Source organism: Amblyomma mixtum, chromosome 2, assembly GCF_055824585.1.
Source record: "Amblyomma mixtum isolate Tamu chromosome 2, ASM5582458v1, whole genome shotgun sequence".
In the NCBI taxonomy this organism is placed as follows: Eukaryota; Metazoa; Arthropoda; class Arachnida; order Ixodida; family Ixodidae; genus Amblyomma; species Amblyomma mixtum.
In genome coordinates, this window is record NC_143013.1 from 262788668 (window position 1) to 262813048 (window position 24381).

Below are 24381 nucleotides of genomic sequence, written 5' to 3' on the forward strand. Positions count from 1 at the left end.
CGCGCGTTCCCCACACTCGTATCGCGCCGCGCCGACGCCATGTTTCGTTCGCGTTTTAAGCCCACTTTCAGCGAGTTCCATAGCCCCGTGTCTGCCAAGCTCAAATCGTTTCAACCGCTGCCTGCGGAAGAATGCTACATTGCTTACGACGAGCTTACATCGCGTTTTGAATAACTGGCACGACGCGTGCGGGGGACTAAAATTACAACTGCCGTCCCCGAGCCGACCGTTCCCAACAACAAACATTAGCAAAGTTGGTGCGTGTCAAATTAGAAGCAAAGCCCGAATACTCATCGACGCTCAAAACGTAAAAAAAAAAAAAACTACAAACCACAGTGAAGGTGCATCAGTCGTCTGCAGGGCAGTTTATTTATAAACTAACACTGTATATCTCTACAGAATATTTACAAAAACACTTTCCCAGCAACCCCTTCCCTCTTTGAGTTAACAAACATTAGTCAGCGCTAGGCCTTCATTGCAGAGCAGAACTTAAGCTGGCATGCGAAATGCAGCCACGCGAGGCCGCTCAAATTTGAAACATAATAAAAATATCTGTGCCTCCCTTTTGCGCCAGCACATTTCACGAACTGCTAGCTCACATCCCCACAGCCTCAATGAACATGTCAACCAGTATCGCTCTCAGCACTAAGTCTCGCAAAACACGTGAACAGGCTGCTTTCTCACTGCGAAAGATGTAAATAACCATCAAGTGAGCTCAAAAAAACAAGCTTGTTAAAAAAAGCGCAGCAACAAAAGACTTTGCTACTTAGTGTATAAATCCGTCAAAATTTTCACATATGGGTTGTCGTTTTACGACAGCACAACGCTTCCCCAAACATTAACAGCTATTAGGAAGGATAAAGATCAGAAAAATGCATTAAAAAATCATCAGATGACGAAGTCCTATTCAAATCCTAGTCCTGCAGCCTTCTTCCTTGCTTCAGCCTCGCCTGAACTTGCATTCTACTTCAAGGGCGAAAATTCCGTGGGTCGCATCCACCTTGACCGCATCTCACGAATCAAGGGAACTGAAAAGGGGAACAAAGGAAGAACAGAAGAAGAGCAGTCAGATGAGTGTGCGAGTGAGAAATGATGCTACGTGTGTGCCAAGTGCCCACCTGCTTATGTGTAGCATGGCTGCCTCACAAACTGTACCGCAAATAAGAATATTCACCACCTCCATACTGATGAAGTGCTAAGACAGTGAGTGACACTACCGTCATCAATTATATTTTGTTACCACTGCATTTGAATGAGAATGTCCTGTGCCACCAGGCACACAGCATTTATAACAGGCAGTCCCACTGTGGCCATCTGATTTCACAAACTTCAATTTATGCAGTGAAAAAAAACTTTTACAAAAATTACAAATTTGTCTGGAGAATCGCACCATTGTAAGCCTGATGTGATGCTCACATTTCTAAATTAATGTTTACGTGAATCACTTGTCACTCAAATGATGAATAATTATCCTTAATAATTAGAAAAGCTTATCAAAAATAAAAAAAATTACACCTGCCTGTGCTAGGTGGCCACAAAAAACATTGCTTCAGTTTCATTTTTACAGCATCCACAGGTCTTTCATTAAACCCTTTACTCATGTTGGATGAGTAAAAATATGCAAAAAAACTTTTTCAGAGATATATATATATATATATATATACATGAATATATATGAAAAATATAGTGTATTTTTCATTCACCATTTTAGTGCTAGTCACACTTTCAGCACTCAAATCGTATGTAAATTCAACTCTCTGGGTCTCTCAGCCAACTTGTTTCTGATGATGATGTCATACCGAACAGCAGCAGCTGTACACTGAGTAAAGATAGCACACCAAAAAATATGGAATGGTTATTTTTCGCAACAAGAATAGAACAACCGTACTTTGCACATTACTTAAGAGCCCATTAGCAGGCTTGTATGAAAACGAGACTTGACTCAGAGGTCCACAGCCACATACCTGCATGTGTCTAGAGCACATATAGTACTTTCAATATTCTAGCAGGGTTTCAAAGCTAGGACTGTTTATTTTCAGGTCTTATTTTCTCCAGAATACAGGGGGTAAAAGTTGGGCAATATTTTTTCAGTTCAAAGTTCGGTACAAATCAAGTTATTCAGCGAAAATTTCAGTACCGGCTTTTTTCGGGTCATTTCTTAGTATCCAAAGACAGTTTACTTACTACAAGTGCTCGTTTTAGTGTGGAGCACAAAATGCTCTATTTCTGGTTAAATATTTCACACACAACATGGAAATTACAAGGTTGTGCAGAAAAAGCGTTTAAATTAGAAATTTTCTCATCTATAAGAATTATTTTGTTGCACAGACTCTCAAACTACTACACAGCACTTGCCTGCCTGCCTTGTGCACTGCAAAAACAGTCATTAAGCATTACAGTGGCTATTTTTAACAGGCAGGAGCCCTGGAGCAGCACATCGGTAGTGTGAATATCGCTTGGTCAGTATCCATGTGTTGGCCTCTTGCTTGTAAAAATTACTTTTCACACCTATCCCTGAATTAAGCCACATCATAAGTAAGCATTAAAAAGGTTCAAGGTCAAACACTCTTCTAGAATAAGCACAGGATATCCTCTAATTTTTGTGCGGAGTCTTCAGCTCTGTCCAAATAAATGTATGTTCTCTATGTCTTTCCACATGTTATATATATATATATATATATATATATATATATATATATATATATATATATATATATATATATATATAATATCACAATGAACCCTTATTCCCTTGCCCTTGCATGTCCTTTAGAGGGGGAGTTTTCGTGGAGAAATCAAGTTTATCACGATTTTTAAGAAATCTGTTTAGGATGCAAGAAATGAGTAAAATCAGGTTTTACTCAAAAACAAAGGGCACTATTCGAAAGCCATCCAATACTGACGCGTTTAACTGAGCAAGCTCATCTAACACACGCACCCTTTGTGAAACTTACACAAAAGCAGCCTTCCAAATGTGCTAGCAGCTTGGAGTGTCCAGAGGATAAGACCTCTTTGTATGCACTGTTTCTATAATTGCTATCAACACTAAGCGTCCACTAAAATGTACCATGCCTAACTGATCTGCCGCAGTAGAACCCCGCTGTTACGTTTTTCACGGGACCACGGGAAATCAATGTACCAGCCGGAAAACGCAGTAGCTGAATACAGCGCCTGAAAAAATTGGACATTGTTGTCTGCTGCTTTTTCAAATTTTTTTTGTGAGTACAACACGCTTCTTGGATTTGCAAGCCTTTCATACACCATTCACCGCGTTCATTCACCATGGGTGGTAAGCTCTAAATGCACTCAGTCTGCCTAGGCAGCTGTCTGTGGAGAAGGGAGGCAGTAGAGGAGTGCATGCAAAGCGGCCGAAGTTGCGCCATGCATGCACGTCTGCGCAGTTTTCAAGGGAGCCGCTAAAATCCTATACAATGCTCGTCCCACACAACCGCATCTCGTACAGTGTTGCTGTACGCCGTATGCTGCGGCATAGTTTAGTTTTTGCGCCTTTGGTCATTTGCTCTCGCGTCGTAATGGCTATGCCTGCATGAGGCAAAGCGCTACTGCATGATCACATTCGCAACATACCATGCGGGAACGCTGCCACAACTGTGACGTAACAGGTGGGTTTGTATTGCATATATAGGCAGTGGCATAGCTAGGTCATCTGATGCCCTTCTTATCAACCCTCCCTCCAAGGGGCATAGCCAGGGAGGTCGTTCTGGGTGAGTGTTTTCTTACAAAAACTGCTAAAAGGGCGTTCCCAGAAAGCTGCCAAGTTTAAAGTGAGTATATCTAAAATTTCAGGGGATGGGGCATTACTATTCCAGCCCCAGCATAGACACCTTATCTAAGAAAGTCCTTGACGTCTCCTTTCTTATGAATTAAGATAATGTTAGTGTTTTTCCAAGCTTTAGGTACGCTTGAGGTCACAAGGCACTGCGTATATAGAGTGGCTAGTTTTTCGAGCACAATCTCTCCTCCCTCCTACAACAAATCTGCTGTTATCTACATATGGGTTTCTAAAGGAGCTAGAGTGGGACAGGCTCACTAAAACACAGCACCCGGATATGTTAACAGCGGGGTTCTACTGTACAAGAAAGAAAGAGGCACACTATATTTCTCAGTGATAGGCCCGGCACTGTTACCTCTGCACAATGAACACTGTGCTTTACCTGTATAGGCGACACATTCATCCCAGCCAGGTTTCCTCCAGTTATCTTCACGAATATCTTTCCGAGCCTGGAGGTCTTTGTATGCTGCAAAAAGATGCAAGGAAGTGCTTTAAAATATTTGCGAAACATCACTGCTTAGCAACTGGACATAACTGTAGGTAATGCGGTAAAGCCCATGTAAATCCTTAGAAACACTGCATGCCTCTCGGCATGGACAGCACGGAAAACTGACAACAGAGGACCGAAAGCTGCGTTTAAATTCAACAATGCAATGAGGTGGGCATTTACAAAGCAGGAAACAGAAGCGAGGGAAAGGGACTTCGATGTCACATTATGAAGCAATGCAATGAAGGTTTCCTCGGAGTGAAACAAAAAACAAACAAGGATCGAAGGTCACACTTTGCACGATTTTTAGATACTCAAGACTAGGTCTGCAAAGAAGTGCCTCGATGTAAGTTAGCAGAATCCACTCACTCCAGATGTGATGGACCATGTAGAGCTGGCCAATCTGCGAGAAGAAGCCGGCCACAGCATTGGCTCTCCTAAATGTGATGCCTCGGGCCCTGCAAGACAAGAACAGCCAGAAAGGCTGCATTAAGTGTCCAAGGCCCCCCCATTACTTCAACATTCTGAGGAAGGGAAAGGAATTTCATGTAGCCCGCATCACCAATAAAAGATCTGGCATGTATAAAAATATAACCAGCAATGTTTCTCAGTGCCATGGCTGTCAACACAATAATTACAGCCACTCCTGAAGTCTACAGTGAAAGGTGGGGGCGGTGAGTGTGGAACCAGGAGTAACTGTGTATTTCCTTTTTCTTCGCCTTGCAAGTTTCGTTATCAATTTAAACAGCATTGCAAATGTTCTTACTGAGTACTTTTAACACTGAACGTCACTTCAAAACTAAGTCTACTGTTAGTAGTCGCCCTGCTGAGGCCTTAAATTTAGCCCATTAAATACTACAGTGGTGAAAATCAAAGCAGCCTTGCACAAAATAAACAAAGTTCTCTCTTTTGTTCAGAGTGAAAACTATATTTCTGTGTTGTCATTACACTTTTATGTAAAGTGTCCTCAGAACCTAAAAAATTACAAAAGCTGATAGAAAAGGAGGGGAGGTGAGTACCAGCGTCCTTGGCAACAAACAAAATTCAAGGAAGTTCAACCCTTCTTTTGCCCTCTCCCAATTCTGGATCCCCTAAATACACAGGGCTCTAACTGTGTTCTAACAAAAAATTGAAGTGAACTAGTGTATTCATAATTCGTGTAACCATACAAAAACTAAGTTTTTTTTTTACAACTTTTTGAAATGACACTTTCATGTCTGAAAAATTTCTCGCACAAAAAGAAAGGCCTTCAACAGCACGAAGATGAGCCTTGGCAAAAGCTATTAGAGAGTTTTAGTATATCTTTCGGAGACATATGCGAAGGCATAGCGAACGCTATAAAATAGAGTCATTCGTACTGCCCTATTTGCCCTATTTTGGATTCTATGCAACGATTCCACCGTCCCTAATCCTAACAAAACACCGCCGACTGTGGATTGGCTTGATTTGGATTTTTACTCCAAGGTAGTAAGAGCCTTGCCAAAAGTAGCCATTTCGGCTGTCAGCTGGCCTACGACCGGTCGCGGCTGGCCGTCGCAGTGTTCTTAGCACATGTTCGTGCTGACATCATCACAGTGCTCATAGCACGGCTCATTTGGGGACGCCATGCAACCGGCTATCAATGTGATACGACTTGGATAAGCTTGGCGGTTGCCTTGGCTAAGCGCGAAAAATATGACAAAATATTTTTACATTATAACACCAGATGGTGCCACTGCGGCCTGGGCTATCGTTGCATTCGGGTTGTTGTAAACTAAAAGTGCTCTTGCGACTTCCACAGTAACCTCCTCCTAAATGCTTGTGTATAACGTATGCAAGCGCTCATACACAATACTAAATGTCTATTCTCAGGCACTCAATGCAGCACTAAATCCCATGCTTCCATGACTTTCCACTTCCGCTGCCCGCTATAAGGCCAGTAACAATAACCAAAACGGCCTGTAATCAGTAGAATCCCAACGCTATAATCCCAGCTGATACAAATTTCTGCATGATACACATTCATAAAATTCCCTGGCCACAGTGCACAGTGTACAATGCGCACAAATTCGATGCACAAGCAATGGTGTGTGGCTGTAAAGAAGCACCGACCAAAAACAGATCTGTGTAAATGCATTTTCCATACTTATGCATCCAGATTTTGTCCGTTATAGATGATACGATTTTCAGATGATACAAAAATTTTTACAGCCCAGTGAGCTCCATATAATCGAGATTCTACAGTCATACTTTTCATAATACAGGTGCCATTTTTAGGAAAAACACGAGTTTTATGTCTACAGGAATTGCACGAAAAGGCTGTGACTATTCAAGTGTGAATCAGATAAGTGCGATGATCAACGAACTTTCAATGAACAAAGGTGCAAAACAATTTTGCACGTTCTTTGGCAGCTATGAAGTTTGCTACTTCTTCCCCCTTCACCCTACCTTTGCCAAGTCAAAACAAGAGTGCAGTGCACTTACCAGTTGTTGCCCCACTCGATCATGGTGCCTGGCTGAAATAAAGAACGAGCAGTTATGCTACCTACACTTCTGAAATGTTCAGTCAGAAAGAACAGAGACCGCTCGCATGACATACAATTTCTCAACGGTATGCAATATCAAATATTAATTGGCACACTCATGGTTGATACATACAAACAATCACTAAGTCTCTAAACCACCACAATGATATGAGGGCTTCTGTTCTTCAGGTCCATCTGAACTGACTCTCATGGTCCATTTCACATGGCATAAAGCTCACCAAGTCATGGACACAAACCATTCGCTATGCCAGCATGAACAATTAAAGCCCCTATTTCTGCAGTGAAAAATTTTAAATTGCACAAATTAACAACAAAGAATCATAATGCGCATAAAATAAATATACGAGCTGAACTTTGAAACATGCCTCAGATACTTCAAATGTACCTTCATTAAAGCCGAAGTTGGCTGTTGCAACTAGCATCATGCAGTGCTCTTCAATTGAAAAATTCACTTGCTTGGCACAATGACCTCAAAGCAAATGAATGGTCTCGAATATTTCGGTGCACAATCTCGCACCTGTTGTGGTGACCATGCCGGCAAAGGCAAGCAGGACATAGCCTTACAACATTGGCACTAGCCTGTCAATCATTTTCGTCCTTGGACACCCTGATACTGCAATAAGAGGCAGCAATAAAGGCAGTATCAGGCTGCTTAGTTTGTAAGTAGCAATTACATCACAAAGAGAGCAACACACCTATGAAGGCCTCACCAGGTTGGTGTTCATTAGGCACACAGCGCTTTGACATTAAATCAGAAATGTTGTTTCGTGTCTGCCGATCATAGAACTGGATCCCAGAAAATCAGGATCTTTACTTATTGGCTCTCCAGTCAGTCTCTTAGAGGTGTGAACACACATGGAAAATTTGCGAAATCATGCACTGCACTAATGTGTTCACTAATGTGTTCAAAAGCACCTTCTTTCCTACCTCCATTACGGCTTGGAATAAATACCCAGAAGAACTGAACACAGCTACTACCATGAAGTCCCCCCTCCTATAGAAAGACCAGTGCACGCCTATGGTGCTTTGGTCATCAGTGAGCGATAATGATCACAGCGTGTTGGAATTTTAATTCTTGCACACTGACGATCCAGTCATGACAAATGAAGATCTCACCGAAGAGGCGATCATCATAGCTGGCACCGCCACAGACAACAACGATGAACAGGAGATTATACAAGTTGCGTTGTATCAAGAAGCTTTACAAACAATGGAGTCCCCCTACCAGGACTTAATTTTAGCTAAAGATCTCCCACCCGGCTACGTACACCAATTACACGCCCTGCAGAGCTGTGAACCATATTGCTATCAAGCAGTCAAAGCTGACTGATTATGGATTTCTTCCTGCAAAGAAGTGAACTGTTTAAGCCACTTTCCTGTCATTAAATGCTTTGAAGTTATGTTGTTGTTTTTTTTGCATAACCCAGTTACAACAATTATCGGTTATAACAATGATATTCCCTTGGCGTTTCATTGTATTTGCATTCCATTTCACACTTTAGTGATCGTCGTTGAGTGTACTGCCTTCGAGAGTCTTTTCTCAGACAAAATATTTTCACAGAATTTTGTCACCGGTACCTTTGAACATGTCTGATATCCCGCATTTCTTGAAATTTCAAACAAGCTAATCGGGAATTCTGGCCCAAGTATCCGCAATCCAACTGCAGAGTATGACTAGAGAGGCCCATTTCAGCTGTCCAGTGGCAGTAACAGCAGGCTCTTGCTACCTCACCCACTCCATGTAGCAACGTATGATGCAATGTCGATGCTTTCAGCAGCTATAATTAGTTTCGTTTTTAAAGGAGCCAATACTGCATCTGCAGTCCCATCACTGTGCAAAGTATGGTTGTCCTGCTTCCGATACAGCGGGCGTGGCAAGGTCAGTGTGATGCCGAAATAGAAACAGCCAAACAACACCACTAGATCCTTCTCCTGCTGGAATTCTGATCGTGACAGTGATGAATAATAATGAAACCAAAACTGTGGATCTCGGCTGAAAATTGTTTGCACCCTCGCATATAGTATGGGCTAACACACAAAATACAAAAAATAAAAAAATTGGCATTATACACGGGTTTTTATGGTATATCATTTCCCAGTACACGACCATGAAATTCGCATAAACTTTCTGCACTTGAAAATCATAAAGCCAACAAATTATCAATGTAAACCACAAAAGCTTAACTGTCAGACACTACGCTATCAGGTAGGCTTAAAAATATGAAATCTATACTATGTTGTATCCTCCTTCATGTGTCAGCTGCAGGGAAGAGGAAAGGCAGACTGAGGGATTATGTCCCACAATAGAAAACTGAAGATGCTAATGTACTTCAAAATGATTTCTTGAAAAAAATATATAAAGAAACAACGACATGCTAAGACAGAGCTAAGACAGATTCCGGCAAGTCCTGACCTTGAGCACGTAGGAGCGAATCTCGTACATGCCCCCGTGGTGCTTGGGCTCAGGGTTACCCCAGAAGCTGAAGGGCAACATGTACTGGTTCTGGCGTGCCCTGAGGTACTTCGACTCATCCGTCTGAAGCTTGACCAGATCGTCGTCCGTGTTGCACAGGTTGATCGAGCTGTGCGCTGACCTCCACCCCTGCTTGAAACGCCAGATGTGAACTGTGAGGGAGACAGCAGCCGAGTGCGATGGGTGAGTAACCGTCGAACGGCTGCTCACAAGTGACAGTTGAACGTCCAACAAGAACTAAGACATGGTTCAACAGGAAACAGACGCCCAGAAAACCCAGAAGAAGCTTTTCGAGAAAAAAACACACTGGCAAGTGTTTACGCTCCGCTGTGTAAAGCATCCATAAAAAAGGCAACACTGTACACGTAGTGGAAGAGCGATCCTGCCCATGCCTCACTCTCCCTCTTCTAACCCTTGCTGTGTGGATGCCATGCCAATGTCCCAGACCTGGGGATTGGTGGCTCAATTAACGGTTATTGCTGTAAGGCAAGCCAGCATTACCAGATCCCTAAAAAGACAACACAGGACCTGTCCAGCTTTTAATCCGGTACTCTCAACTTGTCAGCCATCTTTTTGATGACAAGGTCACTAAACTGCGTACTTTTTGGCTCATTTTCTGTAACACAGAGATAATCAAATATAAAAATCTTCAACACTCGATTTTAAAATCTTACTACTTTATTTCTGCTGGTCAGTCTTGATTATCCTAGCATGCTACAGCGAGCCCGGAAATTACAGAGGAAGACCGCTCCAATGTGTAGAATTCTTCACACGGAGCAAGAGCAAATGTGAGCTGTGACACAGTGAAGCCGCACAAACGGCAGTTACAAAAGGCCCAGAAAAACCATCTTTAATATGACACTACAGGAGTCTTTCAGAGGCTCTACTACAGTGAGACATACCTCCACCATGCAAACATCACCATCCATGTAACCCTACACTCTACATCTGCTTCTGAACTATATATAAGTGAGTCCTGAACAAATACTAGTACTTTCTGCACGTTTCAAGAACCCCTCTACATGGCTCAGAGGCAAACAAACCTCTTGAGACCTTTACTTTCGACAAAGGTTGTACACCTAAAGATACAAGATTTAAAAGCAGCTTCAACTATAAAGGTTTCAATGGCAACAAGTGTGCTCAGGAATTATGAACAAGCGCATTTTTTCAAGGGGAAGTTGTTTATGAATGCAGTTCTTTTTTTCATACCAAAGGTTGCACAATAATAATCAATATATCTGCAGGTCCCCCCCTCATGGTGCTTTTATAGTTTTCTGCTATTTATGGTCAAAAATGCACCCTACTGGCAAGAGCAGGACAAACATTAAAAGCAAGATTTTGCTATGCACCTGAAGGTTAGACCATGATTAATATGTTCATAACAGCATCTTCAATATTCCATATTTGCCTCACAACTAAAAGTGATGTCTCGGAAAGCTGGATTTGGATTTGTTGCCCCTGAGCTACGACTGCAAAGAAAAAACATTGGCATATGATTAAATGAAACAAACTGCACAAGACACATAATATTTGCTCCATGTGCAACCTATTGCAGCATTCTTCAGCACCGAGCAATGCGCCACCTAGCAGACCCAAATGAAAAGATGGATCATTAAGGAATAGAGTACGTACGATACTGGTCCTGGTCTCCGATGACCACTTGCCAGCTGCCAATCAGCTCACAGTCAGGCGCTTTGCTCTGCAGCAGTTGGCAGTAGTTTTCACTGGCAGAAAAGAAAAGGTAATAAAAAAAAACACATGTATTTACTGCAGTCACTTTAAGCAAACAACGTCTTTGAAAAACTTCTGCGGTTGCATGACGTGGCAACCACTGACCTAATTCGCCATCAGAGATTGAGAAAAACCTCCCATTATGCTAAAGTCATTCTTTAAAAAAACACCTCTGGCAGTTTTTTTTTACATAGATAATTTTTTCTTGCCACAACAGCAAGTCACAGAGCCATAGCTACTGTATTACTGTCTGCCCTGAGTTGAGTACTGCTAGTACAAGCTACAGAACTTTACTCAACAAGTATTAAGTTGGACTTACTCAGTTCAGTGTTGGCTTACTTTCATTCAATTTCATTTTATTAGGTGAAATAACTCCGTCATGTGTATTACATAAAGGGAGGGGGTAGTATAATGTCAGAAACAAGAATATTTTTACATAAGATTAGCGGCGTCACTTTTCCAGAACGCTGACTAAAAGGTGATGGCTGCAATGTGGTAAGAAAATCATTCCAGTAGAATAGTGCTGTAGTAAAGAACAATTAAAACTTGGTGGTACCAGCACACAGGCCTGAACATGAAGAGGGCATCTGGTGGTCTGGTATGATGTGCATGAAGTAGGTTCACAACTAGATCCTTATGCTTCCTTGCATTCAATCAACTCAATCATTGTGCTTTGGCATTCAAGCTTTCTCTTTAGGTTTATAACGTGATATAACACAGTATCATGGATAATGAAAAACTACACTCAGCAAAGAGCTTCTCAAACAAAAAGCTAAAAGGTTAAAATTTCAATCAGGCATGAATACAAATATTTCTAGGAGTAAAACCATAATAAATATTAGATACTAAATAATCTTCAATTCAATATGCAGTCAAGCCATTGGCAGCACTTTTTTAACTTATTTCACAGGCAAAGTTATCTGCATACTTTTCTTGCAATCTCTGCTGCCAACGAAGAAGCAGCACGCTATAAGACAGATGTTGCTTCTTGTAACACATAGTAAGAAAATTTGAACAGCAACATATCCATCCACACGTGACCTTTAACGTGTGTTTGTCCGAGCCACATGACAATATTCTTTTAAGCTAAGGGTCAAAGCCTGGAACGTAGCAACCAGCCAACATAGGTCTCTGCTCTGGTCTATTTACAAAAAGCAGACTGTGGTGTTAAAGTAGCACATTTGAGAGCGTAATGACTAAAACTTGTCCCTCTCAGTTAGATTTCTCAAAGCCAAACAAATAGAGAGGTGTGTGTATCTTGAACAAAGTGGGCCAATGAACAAGCATCAATAACAATAAATACTAAGCAGCTTAGCAACCATCAGCTTTCGCACAAGCTACAAGATGTCGTGTATTTCGTGGTACGAAGGAAGGCCACACAGTTGCCCATAATCATTCAAAATAGTTTGTCTCAATTTTCGTAACCACAAACTCAGCTCCATAGCATCGCATTTCTGCAGGGCATTTGAATCTACCAGTTAGTTCAGCACATTAAGCCATCTTCCTTACTCGAGAAAACCATCTTTTTAATTAGGGAGCTCACCAATGAATGAAGGAACTTGCAAGTATATTGCATCACAGCAGTTTAATTCATAGTGTCAAGCGTGAGGTCACCAATTCGAGCACCATGAACAGGTTGGCCAGGTGTAGCCACTCCAATTCGACCTACTTTGCACTGTTCTCATGTTTTTTGTGCCTTACATCTCATTACACAGAGAGGGACTACAATCTGCCTGTTCTCATACATGCACTGTATCCATCCATGATGTCTCATCAGTTGGCAGAGATATTACAATGCAAGAACCAAAGTAATGCATGGTGGCAAACATGTTCTTTTTCGCATTGCCATGGCAGAAACATGCACCAATGCTACTTATACGCTTCTTTCTTTGCATGTAAATAAGAATATCATATTGTTGAGCAGTAGCATCTGTTTATTACAAGGCTTGTTTTAACTACTTACATGGCACTGGAGAATTTAGCAAATAAATATGGCTTCAGTAACATCCCTGCCCTTTTTCGAAAGTAGCACTCATTACAAAGCTTCCCTGTTGTCCTGATGGCTTTCTAAAACCACCAAGTGAGGTGATTTATACCTTCACACACTTACCAACACGTAACAAGTGACTTCAGTTCTCAATACTTGCTCACAACAGAGCTTAACAAGCCTGCACATGTAGGTGATCACATAACAATATATAAAGTGGCCATAAACCTTTTAAATGCTACAGTTACCTTTCCTAAGGTCAGTACACTAGGCTAATTTGTCAACTTTAATGCATTTCACTAGTATATTAGTATTTACTACAATATTACGGAACCTTGTGACACAGTTCATATTAGCACATAAATTAGCACTGATTCTAGCTGTTCCCAAAGTAAGCCTTTAATTGATCGGCAGTAAATAAAAGTTTCGAAAGAACACCATGAAACTATTTTTTCCTCCTTATGCTTCAGAGAAAATGGTGAACATGCAAAAAGGTACTTACTATCCTTTCAGATACGGTTGTACCCCATCAGGTTTGACGTCGTGAACTGTATGTAAACAAATGGAGCCAAATAAACATGGGCGGCTAACAGGATTAAAGAGGCAGTAGTAAATGAGAACATTAGTGCTTACTCTGCAGTTCGTAGACAATTTCGGTGTCGGACAGAAGCCGTGAGTGGGAATCCTTGCCGGGTTCGATCTTCCGCACGTGCAGCAGTTTGCTCAGCCATCCTTCGGAGCTGTTCACTTGCCGGCACGCACTCGTGCCTAGCGCCCTGATCAACAAGAAAGAAATGCGGATATGTGGGGGTTTGCTAGTACCGCAGCAAGCGACTACACGCTTGCAGGGCAGTTCGCATCGAAATAGCTGCAAGTCAGTGCAAGGAAAAAAAAAACGAATAAAACTACTCGCCCGTGTCGCCACCTCAGCGGTGCACGGATCAAACGGATCGTGTTTCCTCAAAGCTTCGGGCGGCTAACAGTGCGAAAAAAAAAAATATGCATATGGTCCCAGCGAGAATTTTCCCCGAACAAAACGCCCTGTCAGCCTTCGCCGCCAAACAGCCGTTTTTCTCTGCGTTCCGGCTTCTCTCCACCGGATGGTTACGTTAGGCTGGTGTTAATGAACTCTACACATTACCAAGGCCAGAACGTTTTTATATCTCCGACGGTCTCTATCAGGCAGATGTTTCGGGGAAAAAAGCTGCTGCTTTTCATCGCCACAAGGGCAGTTCTGAGAAGGAACATTTCAACAGCGGCGATTGCACGGTGAACATCGGTGGTAGGTCACCTCTGCAGCAGCGGCAGTACACATCGCACCCAGCCGAGGCCGCAAGAAAAAACACCGCCGCCATACTTCGTTGTGGTGACAACCGCAAGCCTACTTCTAGCGCTGTTGGCGAGGTCGCGGCAGTGCCGTCTAAAGTTCGCCCGTTGCTGCCTACCTTGCAATATGGGATCCTAGCGACAGCGACGAAGGCGCCAGAAAACACTTGATTCGGCACAGACTCGCCATCTTCCCATCTCACGTTCTCGGCCACCCAAAGTTCTCGCGAAGTCTCGCCGCAAAAGACAGGCGAGAGGGAGTACGCGACGCCAGTTGCCTGGCAACGTGGTTACGTCACCACGTCCTGTAGCGGTCCCGTTATGTAGCCGGCTCTCCGGCTTCCGTCTCTCCGTGCGCTGTTCCGGATCCGGAGAGCCGAACGTCTGGAACGCATTTTCAGAACCGAAAATTCCAGATACTCCAGAAAAACGTCATGCCAAGAAAAAAAAAAGGCTAATCAAATCGGCCAGTCATGCTGGCATAAACAACGCGAACAATGAAAGAAATTGTGGTCTGCATGACAGAAACTATTCCAATCCCGCAGCAGAACAAACTTCCATTTCTACAATCAACTGAAAGCTCTCAGAAGTATTCGTGTCACCGCCGTGACAAAGCGAAGACAAATCCTTTTGGAATGAACAGCCAGTAAGTGAAAAAAAGCATGACCCAACCAGTAACAACGATGAGCGCTCTGCCTAGAATACGAAAAACTTTCGTGTGGCGCTGCAGTAACCAAGCATGTCGTGCGGGTGAATGACCTACGGGCAATTGCTTAGCCAGATCACGCGCCTCGGTTAACAGGTTGAGTTATTGATTACTAGACCAGCTTTTCCCACTTCCGTCTCTCACTCCAGCGGAAACAAAAATCACATAAGCGCGCGCGTAGCTTCGTCGCGCTCCAATTCCGTTGGGAGCGGGAAAGCAGACGACGCCTGCGGAAGCGCGCGTCGTCTGCTACGGTTTAGTCGCGCCACAGAAGCGCTTGCCGGCGCTGTGGCTACACCTTTTTGAAACTGCGACACGACATGTTTCTAACGTGAGCATGCCACTGTGGAGGACTAGGCTCGCCCTATGGATCCGTGAGAACCCGTATTTCGCGCCGCTCTTCCTTCGCCTGACGCTAAGTTTAGTTCTGGTTCTTTATCTGAGCTTAGGAGCGTCCATGTTTATCGTCCTGGCTAGCGGAGACGAAGATGGAAAGATTTCTACTGTTTCAGAGCTGAGAAATAGGACTTCTGAGCGCCTGATTGCTAGACTGCAGCAGCTGTCGTCTAAACCCGAGGCGTGGAGCCGGACTATAATCCACCACCTCGCCGCGTATGATGACAGAATGTCCGGTGTCGACCACAGGGGATGCACGGAGACCGGAAATGGGCCCTGGTCGTTTTCGGAAGCCATGCTGTTCAGCCTTGCGCTGCTGACGACATCAGGTAGGCTTTTTTTTTTTTTCGTGTGCTCAAGTGACAATCAATTGTTACGCAATTTAAGCGGGTTGTAAACCCAACCCATCCCCACCTCATTCCTTTAATTTTAGCGGAAGCAAGCTATCGGACCCCTCACAAATGCATCCTTGTTCGTTCAGCACGAGTGGCTTCATTGCCTTTTTTTTCTAATACCAATCGAGCGATTCGTGAATGAGAGCCCATTTTGTGTATTTCGCCATTCAGCGTGGCGATTAATGGGCGCAGGTCGTGGTTGGGTGGCCGCGTGCAGCGATATGCTACTAGGGCATGCCTGACGTCATTTTCATGCTTAGAATATGCTTTCCGTTTTAAGTACACTCAGAACCCCTCTAAGTAATTTCCCTTGTATGGTCTGGCTCTCTGTTACTTAAAATTTTTAAATAGGTTTTGAGGAAAAGAAATAGAGCTGCAACCGCCTCACTTTCGGTGGACACTTCAACCGCGCCGTGAGGGAAGGGACGAAGGAGGTTAGTGAAAGAAAAAATAGAAAGGTGCCCTAGTAGTGGGCTCCGGAATGATTTAAAAACCTAATTACGGGATTTAGTTTCCACCGAAAATAGATACTGATCATGTTGAGAAACGTATATGCATTGCCATGAATATTATTTTTAGGTGTCAATATATGTAAATATTGATTTCTTCATCGATGAATGGCATACGTATAAGCACTGTACAGTGTGTGCCACAAATACTGTGATGTTGCCTTCACAAATATTTTCATTGTGAATGAACAGAGCTCAAAGCATATCCTTCGATGAAACTTCTTTTATTGATCCTAAAACATGATGCCGATGTTTTTTATTCAGTCTTTCCTCCAACATTCGAGGTGTGGTTGCGCTTCAGCTCATAGAAACTTTCACTTCCTTTTTTCGAGCTAATAGAAGGCGTTCACTTGTGCGCCGCTTTACGAATGGCTTTCTACTAAAAAATACGGAGATATTTATAATATTGAAATGTATGTGCGGGAAAGCACAGACATTAGTTATTCGGAAACGCGGTAAAATGTTTTACATTTTGTCAAAATTGGACTGTCGCTCTTTCAGTGAGCATGCACCTGTACCGCGGTGTTTTTGCATATAGCCTCTGTCAAAATGAGGCCGCTGTGGCCCGGATTCGATTTCGCAACCTTGGGTTTAGCAGCCGCACGCCGTGACAAATGAATACTGGCTTTATTGCCTCTCCTCCATGGTTTTGTCTCAGCACATTTTTTTTTATCACGGGGAAAGGTCTTGTTGACTTTAACAGTGGCCACCAGCATAAATTGAGGCACGCGGCTGGATCGAAGCTGCTGCGAATAATGGTACGACTGATCGGATCGGTAGTTCGTGCGCGTGCCTCTGTTCGGACACCACCACGCATCTAGACAAACCGCCGTGCCCAGAATGTATTTGGTTATGATGTGCCGGGCCATATCTCTTCTGTCGAACCTGTTTCATGGAACGTTCACACTTGGGCATTCGGCGTCAAGAGCGAGCGAAATTCGCAGCTGACGAAATCATGCGACGGGCGCGACTGCGAGGCCGTACGAGACAATGACGAAGGGCGAGGAGGCAAATGCAGCTTCCTTCTCGTGCTCATATTGGCTGGAGGCAAGGAACCGGTTTTTTCACCGGCAGAAACCGGTTCGGTTCCTCTAGTTTTTCGGCGACATTTCGGCCGTGTCGGCGGATTTCGCTCGCTCTTGGCGCCGAATGCCCAAGTGAGAACGTGCCTTGGTGCACACCAGCTAGGTTGGACCAGTGGTAGGGGGTCCCAGAATTTGCAAATAATATTGTTTTATGTTGTATAATAAACTTTGGCATAGCGTTCCAAATAAACATTGTTTTAATATAGCCTTGTAAACTTTATTAAAATATATTTCAAGCACATGGTTCCAGAACATTTCCGAATGTTCCTAGCCGCCGTGGTGGCTCAGTGGTTATGGCGCTCGGCTGCTGACCCGAAAGACGCGGGTTCGATCCCGGCCGCGGCGGTAGGATTTCGATGGAGGCGAAATTCTAGAGACCTGTGTACTGTGCGGTCAGCGCACGTTAAAGAACCCCAGGGGGTCGAAATCTCTGGAGCCCTTCACTATGGCGTCTCTCATAGCCCGAGTCGCTTCGGGACGAACCTCCATAAGCCTCCGAATGTTCCTGCAGTAAACATGTTATTCAACTAGCTATGCTTTGCAACAACACCTGTTTGATTGCGCTTGCCATAGATTGCACGCACAACTTCATTATTTTGTCACAAAGCTTTGCTTATTACCCATTCGCCACTTTCCCCTCTGGGACACCGCTTAGTGACGGCTGTACAAACTTGACTCCGTGCTACCCGTTCGAAGGTGTATGTGAGTTGCATACTGTACTGATTGATTGATTGGGACAGGAAGAACAAAAACGTCAAAAAAAGATTAAAAGCATTGAAATAACATTTGATCAAAACAAAAAAATGGCTGGTGGTTTTTAGCATTGCTTAGCACGAAATATTACGCGAAAGCATATGGTTCCGAACGTGGGCCAACTGACGTTTGAAATTTTCGGGGGTGGGCCACCCAAATTTTGGGGGTGGGCCAAGCCTATTTTGGGGGAGCCCCAGGTCGGTTCCGAACGCGGGTCAACTCAATTTTCGAACCTTTAGGAGTGGCCCGCCCAAATTTCGGGGATGGGCCAACCGCGCTTTTGGAGGTGGAAAAATTGTTTTTTGAGGAAAGGAAATGGCGCAGTGATTGTCTCACATCTCGGTGGACACCTGAACCGCCCCGAACAGGAAGGGAGGAAGGTGGGAGTGAAAGAGAGAAAGCGCTGCCGTAGTGGAGGGCTCCGGAATAATTTCAGGCTGGGTCAATTGCATTTCGAGACTGTCTTCCGCCCGAGCACACCCAGGTTCACCGCCAGTCAAATTCGTCCAAGGGCATTAGGTAACTTCATCTCAAAGGTTGAGGCTTCAGACTCATCGGCCTTTGCAGGATTGCTAGTGTAGTAGTGCTTTCGCATTAATAATGTAACATTATCAATGTTTCGGCGCTATTTGGGATGGTTGACCCTGAAAACCGACAATACCATATGACTGCGTCACAGTAATAACGGCATATACCCTTCATATTTTTTACATGTCGCTCATACATTGCACAGCATACGCTATCTGTCCTTGATTATGATGCAATATCGCGGAAGCATATGTATTAAATACGAGAGTATTATTATGTGTAATTGCTGTGGTGGGAAAACTTTCATCAGTTATGCAATCAATCATTTTAATTTGCATTCGAGATAAAGAAGGCGGAAAATGCGTGCGCATCAAAAAGCGACCATGCAGTTAAGGACGTACAGTTTTATATTTGTCGAGGTCATTTTCGATATCAAGATAAGCGCCGGCTGCAGGCTATGCGTTATTTAACGTGAATCATGGCTTAATTGACCTTAATTATCAGCTTATTAGATGTTTGTGTCGATATCAATCGCGTTTCCTCTTGAGTCTCTCACATCAGCACAGGGGCACAGCTTATTTTTATCTTATAAAGTTCACTCATTTTGCAATGGCGTACTGAAGACATCAGTCACGTCAAAAGGAACCAGGACAAAGTTCCACGTCACCTAACAGCGCTGGACCCCGATGTTTTGGAAATTCGGCGGCGTGATATCGTTCAGCATAAATAAATGGGGGCAAGAATCGAAACGCTCATACGCGAGGTCCTGCGCGAGCGCACTTTGAAGTACTCTGTTCCCGTCCGTCAACCGTGAGCCATGAGGCATTCGTGAACCAACTGCCAAGGTTGGCCAGTCTTTGACCAGTGTCAGTCCCCAAAGTTGGGCCGTCCTTGGCGACGAACGTTGGGCGGACTCAAGGTTTTTCTGCTTGGGCAGATCTCCATGTGTGATGTCCACATGGCACACGCATGGCTGGGTGGGGTGGGAAGGTATTTTATTTCATTACTTTTGTTTCAAGCTATGTTATAATTAGGTGCAAACTTTCCTCCCATTTTATGTTTAAACTGGTTCTTGGGGAAGGGAATGGCGTAGTATCTGTCTGACATATCTCGGTGGACACCTGAACCGCGAAGGGAGGAAAGAAGAAACAGGTGCCATATAGTGAAGGTCTCCGGAAAATTTTCGACCACCTGGGGATCTTTAACGTGCACTGACATCGCACAGCACACTGGTGCCTTTTACGTTCCTCATCCATCTAAACGCCGCCGCCGCGGTCGGGTTGGAACCTGGGTACTTCGGATCGGTAGACCATTTTTCTTTTCCCAGGGATCGAATGACGTAAAGGGGAGGAGAGGGAACCATGTGCCATTGCATACCAAAGTTTCGCTTTCTTTGACGCTTCCTAAAATACATTGAAGGCAACCGCACCGAGTTTGTGCTTAGTAAAATCGATAGCTGGGAATTTCATGACTCTGTTAATATTTGTTCGGCAGAAAAAGACGCCTTTGTTTGCTGAAAATTCTGGAGGTGTAGTTGGAATGTTTACTGCAAGTTCGAATCCGCGGTCTAGTGCCGCACATAAGTTCGCTTCGTCTGATTTTGCGCGCGGATCGTTTTCGTCTCCCATGTACGGTAAAAGTGAAAGTAGTACAAAAGTTGCCTTAAAGGGTCTCTGCAACGGTTTTCACCGAGGGTAAGAAAAGCCGAAATACTAATAGGCATTGAATCGCCCATCACAGTTCCACAAAAAAAAATTAATTTTATGTAGCACCAAAGATATCGGCGATTCAAAACAGCCCACCGCCATCTTCCTAAGGAGCGAGCCAGAAAAATAAAGATTACAAGCCAGGACCCCGCTCCGCCTCTCACTCCCCCGAACACCGTGGCGGAAGAGTGGAAGGGAGCAAGGTCTCCATTCTCCAGTCTACTCCAGCCGGCCGGCGGTGCATGCTTCCTCCTTTGTTGCAGTTTTCGGTGTACCAATGACAGCTCCTCTGCTAACGTCACGTGTGCTTTGGCCTTACGAAGTTAAAATGGAGAATTCACGTGAGAGATCGTCACTAGACGTCGCTGCGAGAGCTGGCAATGGAATTTTCGAAATTTTATAAATATCGGCTCGCTTATGAGGGCTTGCATGCGGCATGAAAACTCAATAGCCTTTACTCTACGCAATACACGCATTTTATAACCACCTTGAAAACCGATGCGCGGTATGCAGGCGCGCATGATCATGCGTTTTATGTTCTGTGCAACAAAAATACCGTTTTACGTCACCGCATTATTAGAGGTGTCAGTGGTGCTACGCAACTGCAGTGCGGCGAAGAATAGTTACCATCAGGTCACCTTTTGCGTAAAGGGACAGCTGGCCATTTCCAGTCTTTCGCTTCCGCAAAACGCGGCCGCCGCGGCTGCGGTCCAACCTGCGAAATCGTGCTGGGCAGCCCAAAGATCACAGCCAGCCGATCGCGGTCCCCTTTGTGCAGCTTTCTGCGGGAGTTATCGTGGCCAAAGGGTTTTCACCAGCACACTTTTAATCACTGTGCGAAAACTGTATCGACCGCTACGAAAACTTACTGTTTTGCAGAAAAATGATCCATTCGTATGACGGCTGTATGCTTGAGCCTATTTCCCATGGACTTCTCGCCACACACTCAGTTTCTCTTTTCAATAGTTCCATGTACCTTTTGCTTCTCCAGGAGGTTACGACTACGCCAAGACGTCATCGGCAGTCAAGGCGACTATCATGGTGTACATATTCTTCGGCCTCCCGCTCGTCGCCTGCTGGCTCCTGCTGCATGGCAAGACGGTTGCGCAGACGTGGCTCCTGGCGTGCGTCAACGTCTACCGCCTCACCACGGGTCTCAGAAAACGCTTCCGCACTGTCAGTCCCGCCGGTGCAGCGGACAAAGACAGCGATGGCGCTCCTGCCGTGCCACCCAGGCAGACGACGACGCTCTTCCGTCCAGAACTTTCCATCGTGGCTGGCCACCTGAGTTATGCGCAACTCGCCCCGAGAGAAGGAGAGCGCAGGATCCGCGTCATCAGTGTGGGGACACCTCAGGGCACGACCGTGGTGGTCAACCGGCAAGCCGTGACTGCAGCCTCAGCGGCGCTCTGCTGTTTCTTCCTCGTCTACGTGATCTTTGGCGCCGGTGCCATGGCCGCCAGCTCGGAGAAGACTATGCTTGACGGCCTGTTCTGGATCTTTCTCCAGTTCACGACAACCAGTTCCAATCCACAAGCTGCCTTCAGTTCGAGCCCGGGTGCCCGGGGAGGGTGGACGCTCTACTATGCCGTGGGAGCTCTCCAGCTGACAGCTCTAGCATACATGATCTTCATGTTGGCCACGTGGAAATGTGCGTTCTGCGAGGACACATGGATGGCTCAGTCCACTCAGGCTTAGGAATGCGTTCTTCGAACGTGCGCGTATTCTTCTTTAGTTGTTTTTTACACGAAGTATTTGAGTGTCCCTGATCATCGCTCAAGATTTCTGTGCGGATGGCTGCCATTGCCTCCAAGGGAGCTCATGATCGCTTTGTACAGAGGGCAAAATGCTTGTCTAGAATTCCTGAGCTGTGTGCTCTGCACCTGGTCCGGACCACACAAGCGACATCTAACGATAACACTTCGTTTGAAATGAGCTGGATGTGAACATGCAGAGCTACATACTTATGGGACTGCATCATGTTTTCATGGCTTGCTGGTAGCCGCAGCTTTGACAGCTGCTTTCACAGTCTGGAGCACGTAGCTCGGGTGTTCTAGACATGCTTTTTGCTCCTTGTAACCAGAATTCCAACTGAACGCATAGCATGGCTTTGTAAAACTTTTGTTTATGACTGTAGATTGTCACATTGGACTCAAAGAAGCAGGCAGCTTTTATTAGATGATTGTCCTGGAGTATGAATAGGTGCACCTCAGGCTAGTGTATCGCTGCCGAAGTGGGTTCTTTCAGAGCAGTGTGGAAGAATGCAGAGCCCCAAAATAGCCGAGTACCTGCAATTTGAAGAAGCAATATATTTCCGATATTCTCTGCTAGTAGATAGGAATGTAATCGAAAATATTAAGTTAAGATGAGGGGATAAGTTGCAGTCTGAAAAAAATCAAGCCATGAATTTTATTCCCCGCAACTAACACTGCAGAAAAAAAACCCGTCCACAACTTGCATAGCAGCTTTTTGCAATGGAAGTTCCTTGAAATATTTCTTGGCACGTGTGCATGTGCGAGCTCTTCAATTTGTCATGAATATTTTATAAGCTGTCACAAAAGTAATGTTTGTGGTGCTTTACAGCATGCTTTCTTATCACTGACAAGGACAGACACCATGGTTCACGTGTATATGTATGAAAAAAAAAGAATCACGAGTTTATTAAAATGCTACTAAAACACCGCATAGAAACAGGCCTGCACAAGGCAGACACATGACCCACTGGGCACCGCAGCCACAGCATAGGAAAGACTTTGCGGTCACATGACGCAGAAGCAAATACTGTGTACAATACCAGAGATATTCTCTGAGCATAACATCGTCACAAACAACACCTCCAGCTTGACAAAGGTAAACACCAGCCATACACGTATAAAAAACAAAGAGGCACTTTGTAGCACTTAAATCCTGCTGCCCCAAAAAGTAGGGGGCGCGTCCTTTGCCCACAGGAACTCTGGCGATCACTGACTACAAATCACTTGAGATTTTGCATGACACAAAACGTGACGAGACATAGCATTCAGAAAGAACCGGTATACATATACGAAATTCACCTGTTTAATGCCGACATTGTACACCTACAAGTGATACGACCATGAATAAATTTCAAGCACAGTGTATGTAGACTTCCCTGGCTCCAACAATGGGCAACTTCTGTTACAGTATCCACCCATGTAAGTTGGCAACCATCTGATACAAAAGTGATGCAAATGCATTACAAGATCTTTGTGAAAAAAAGACTGTCTCCTGTGGCACTTCTTTTCCTGTTAGAGGTTTCAGGGCAATGCCTTCACACAACAGGCAGGCCCTTTGCTAAGGACAACAGCAAACGGTTTTGTACCACACATTTAGTGAGCATAGCTACAGCGACTTCACTCAGCTCTCACAAAAACAACACCGCCAACAAGAAAGAATCCCACTTCCTTAACCAAGACTTGACACTGATTCTGCACAACAAAAAAATGCCCTCCAAAAACAGTCAGGCAAGTGCTGTCTACCTTGACTTTGAAAAACACTGGGAAACTTGAGACTCTTCTGTGATCACCTTGGCACAAGGAAAAAAAAACAGAAACAAACCTAGACATGTTGGTGGAGCAAATCTACATAAAAAACATGCAGCAATGTTAACATTTTAACAAATGCAAAGCCAGAGCAGACAGACTTAATGCTAACAATCACAACATTAACATTCCAACAAAACAGTGACTGATTACTGCTCACAATTATGTGAATAACACCAACAGCACGATGACAAAAAAAGAGGGGAAAAAAAAAGCTTTGGCCTTAACTGGTACTGAACCAAGACACAAATGAATTCTGCCCAGCTTTTACTAAGAAGTTGCTGGCAGTTTTTAGAGCTTGGTCAGCTGTCATATGTGGATGGAGCTGTACCCCAGATTTTCTAACACTGATTGAGGAGATAAAGCTCCGTCTTTGATTGCAACGATACTTTTGGAATCATTTTTGCAGGAGATGTAGTTT

The 24381-nt window shown here is 44.3% G+C and overlaps 2 protein-coding genes across 2 annotated transcripts; one reads left to right on the top strand and one right to left on the bottom strand.

Annotated features, from left to right (window-relative positions):
• Positions 1-336: 336 nt before the first annotated feature.
• Positions 337-14610, bottom strand: Nipsnap (protein nipsnap). Its single transcript, XM_089573757.1, has 9 exons — positions 14442-14610; positions 13630-13772; positions 13499-13544; positions 10911-11002; positions 9219-9430; positions 6744-6775; positions 4650-4738; positions 4176-4259; positions 337-1028 (listed from the first exon to the last, which is right to left on the bottom strand). Exons 1-9 carry the CDS (start codon positions 14510-14512, stop codon positions 964-966), a joined length of 834 nt encoding a protein of 277 aa, XP_089429883.1. The 5' UTR covers positions 14513-14610; the 3' UTR covers positions 337-963.
• LOC149363817 (uncharacterized) lies at positions 13943-22836 on the top strand. The gene is made up of 2 exons (XM_089573756.1): positions 13943-15753; positions 21392-22836. The coding sequence occupies exons 1-2, from the start codon at positions 15366-15368 to the stop codon at positions 22096-22098; spliced, it is 1095 nt and encodes a 364-aa protein (XP_089429882.1). The 5' UTR covers positions 13943-15365; the 3' UTR covers positions 22099-22836.
• Positions 22837-24381: the final 1545 nt, after the last annotated feature.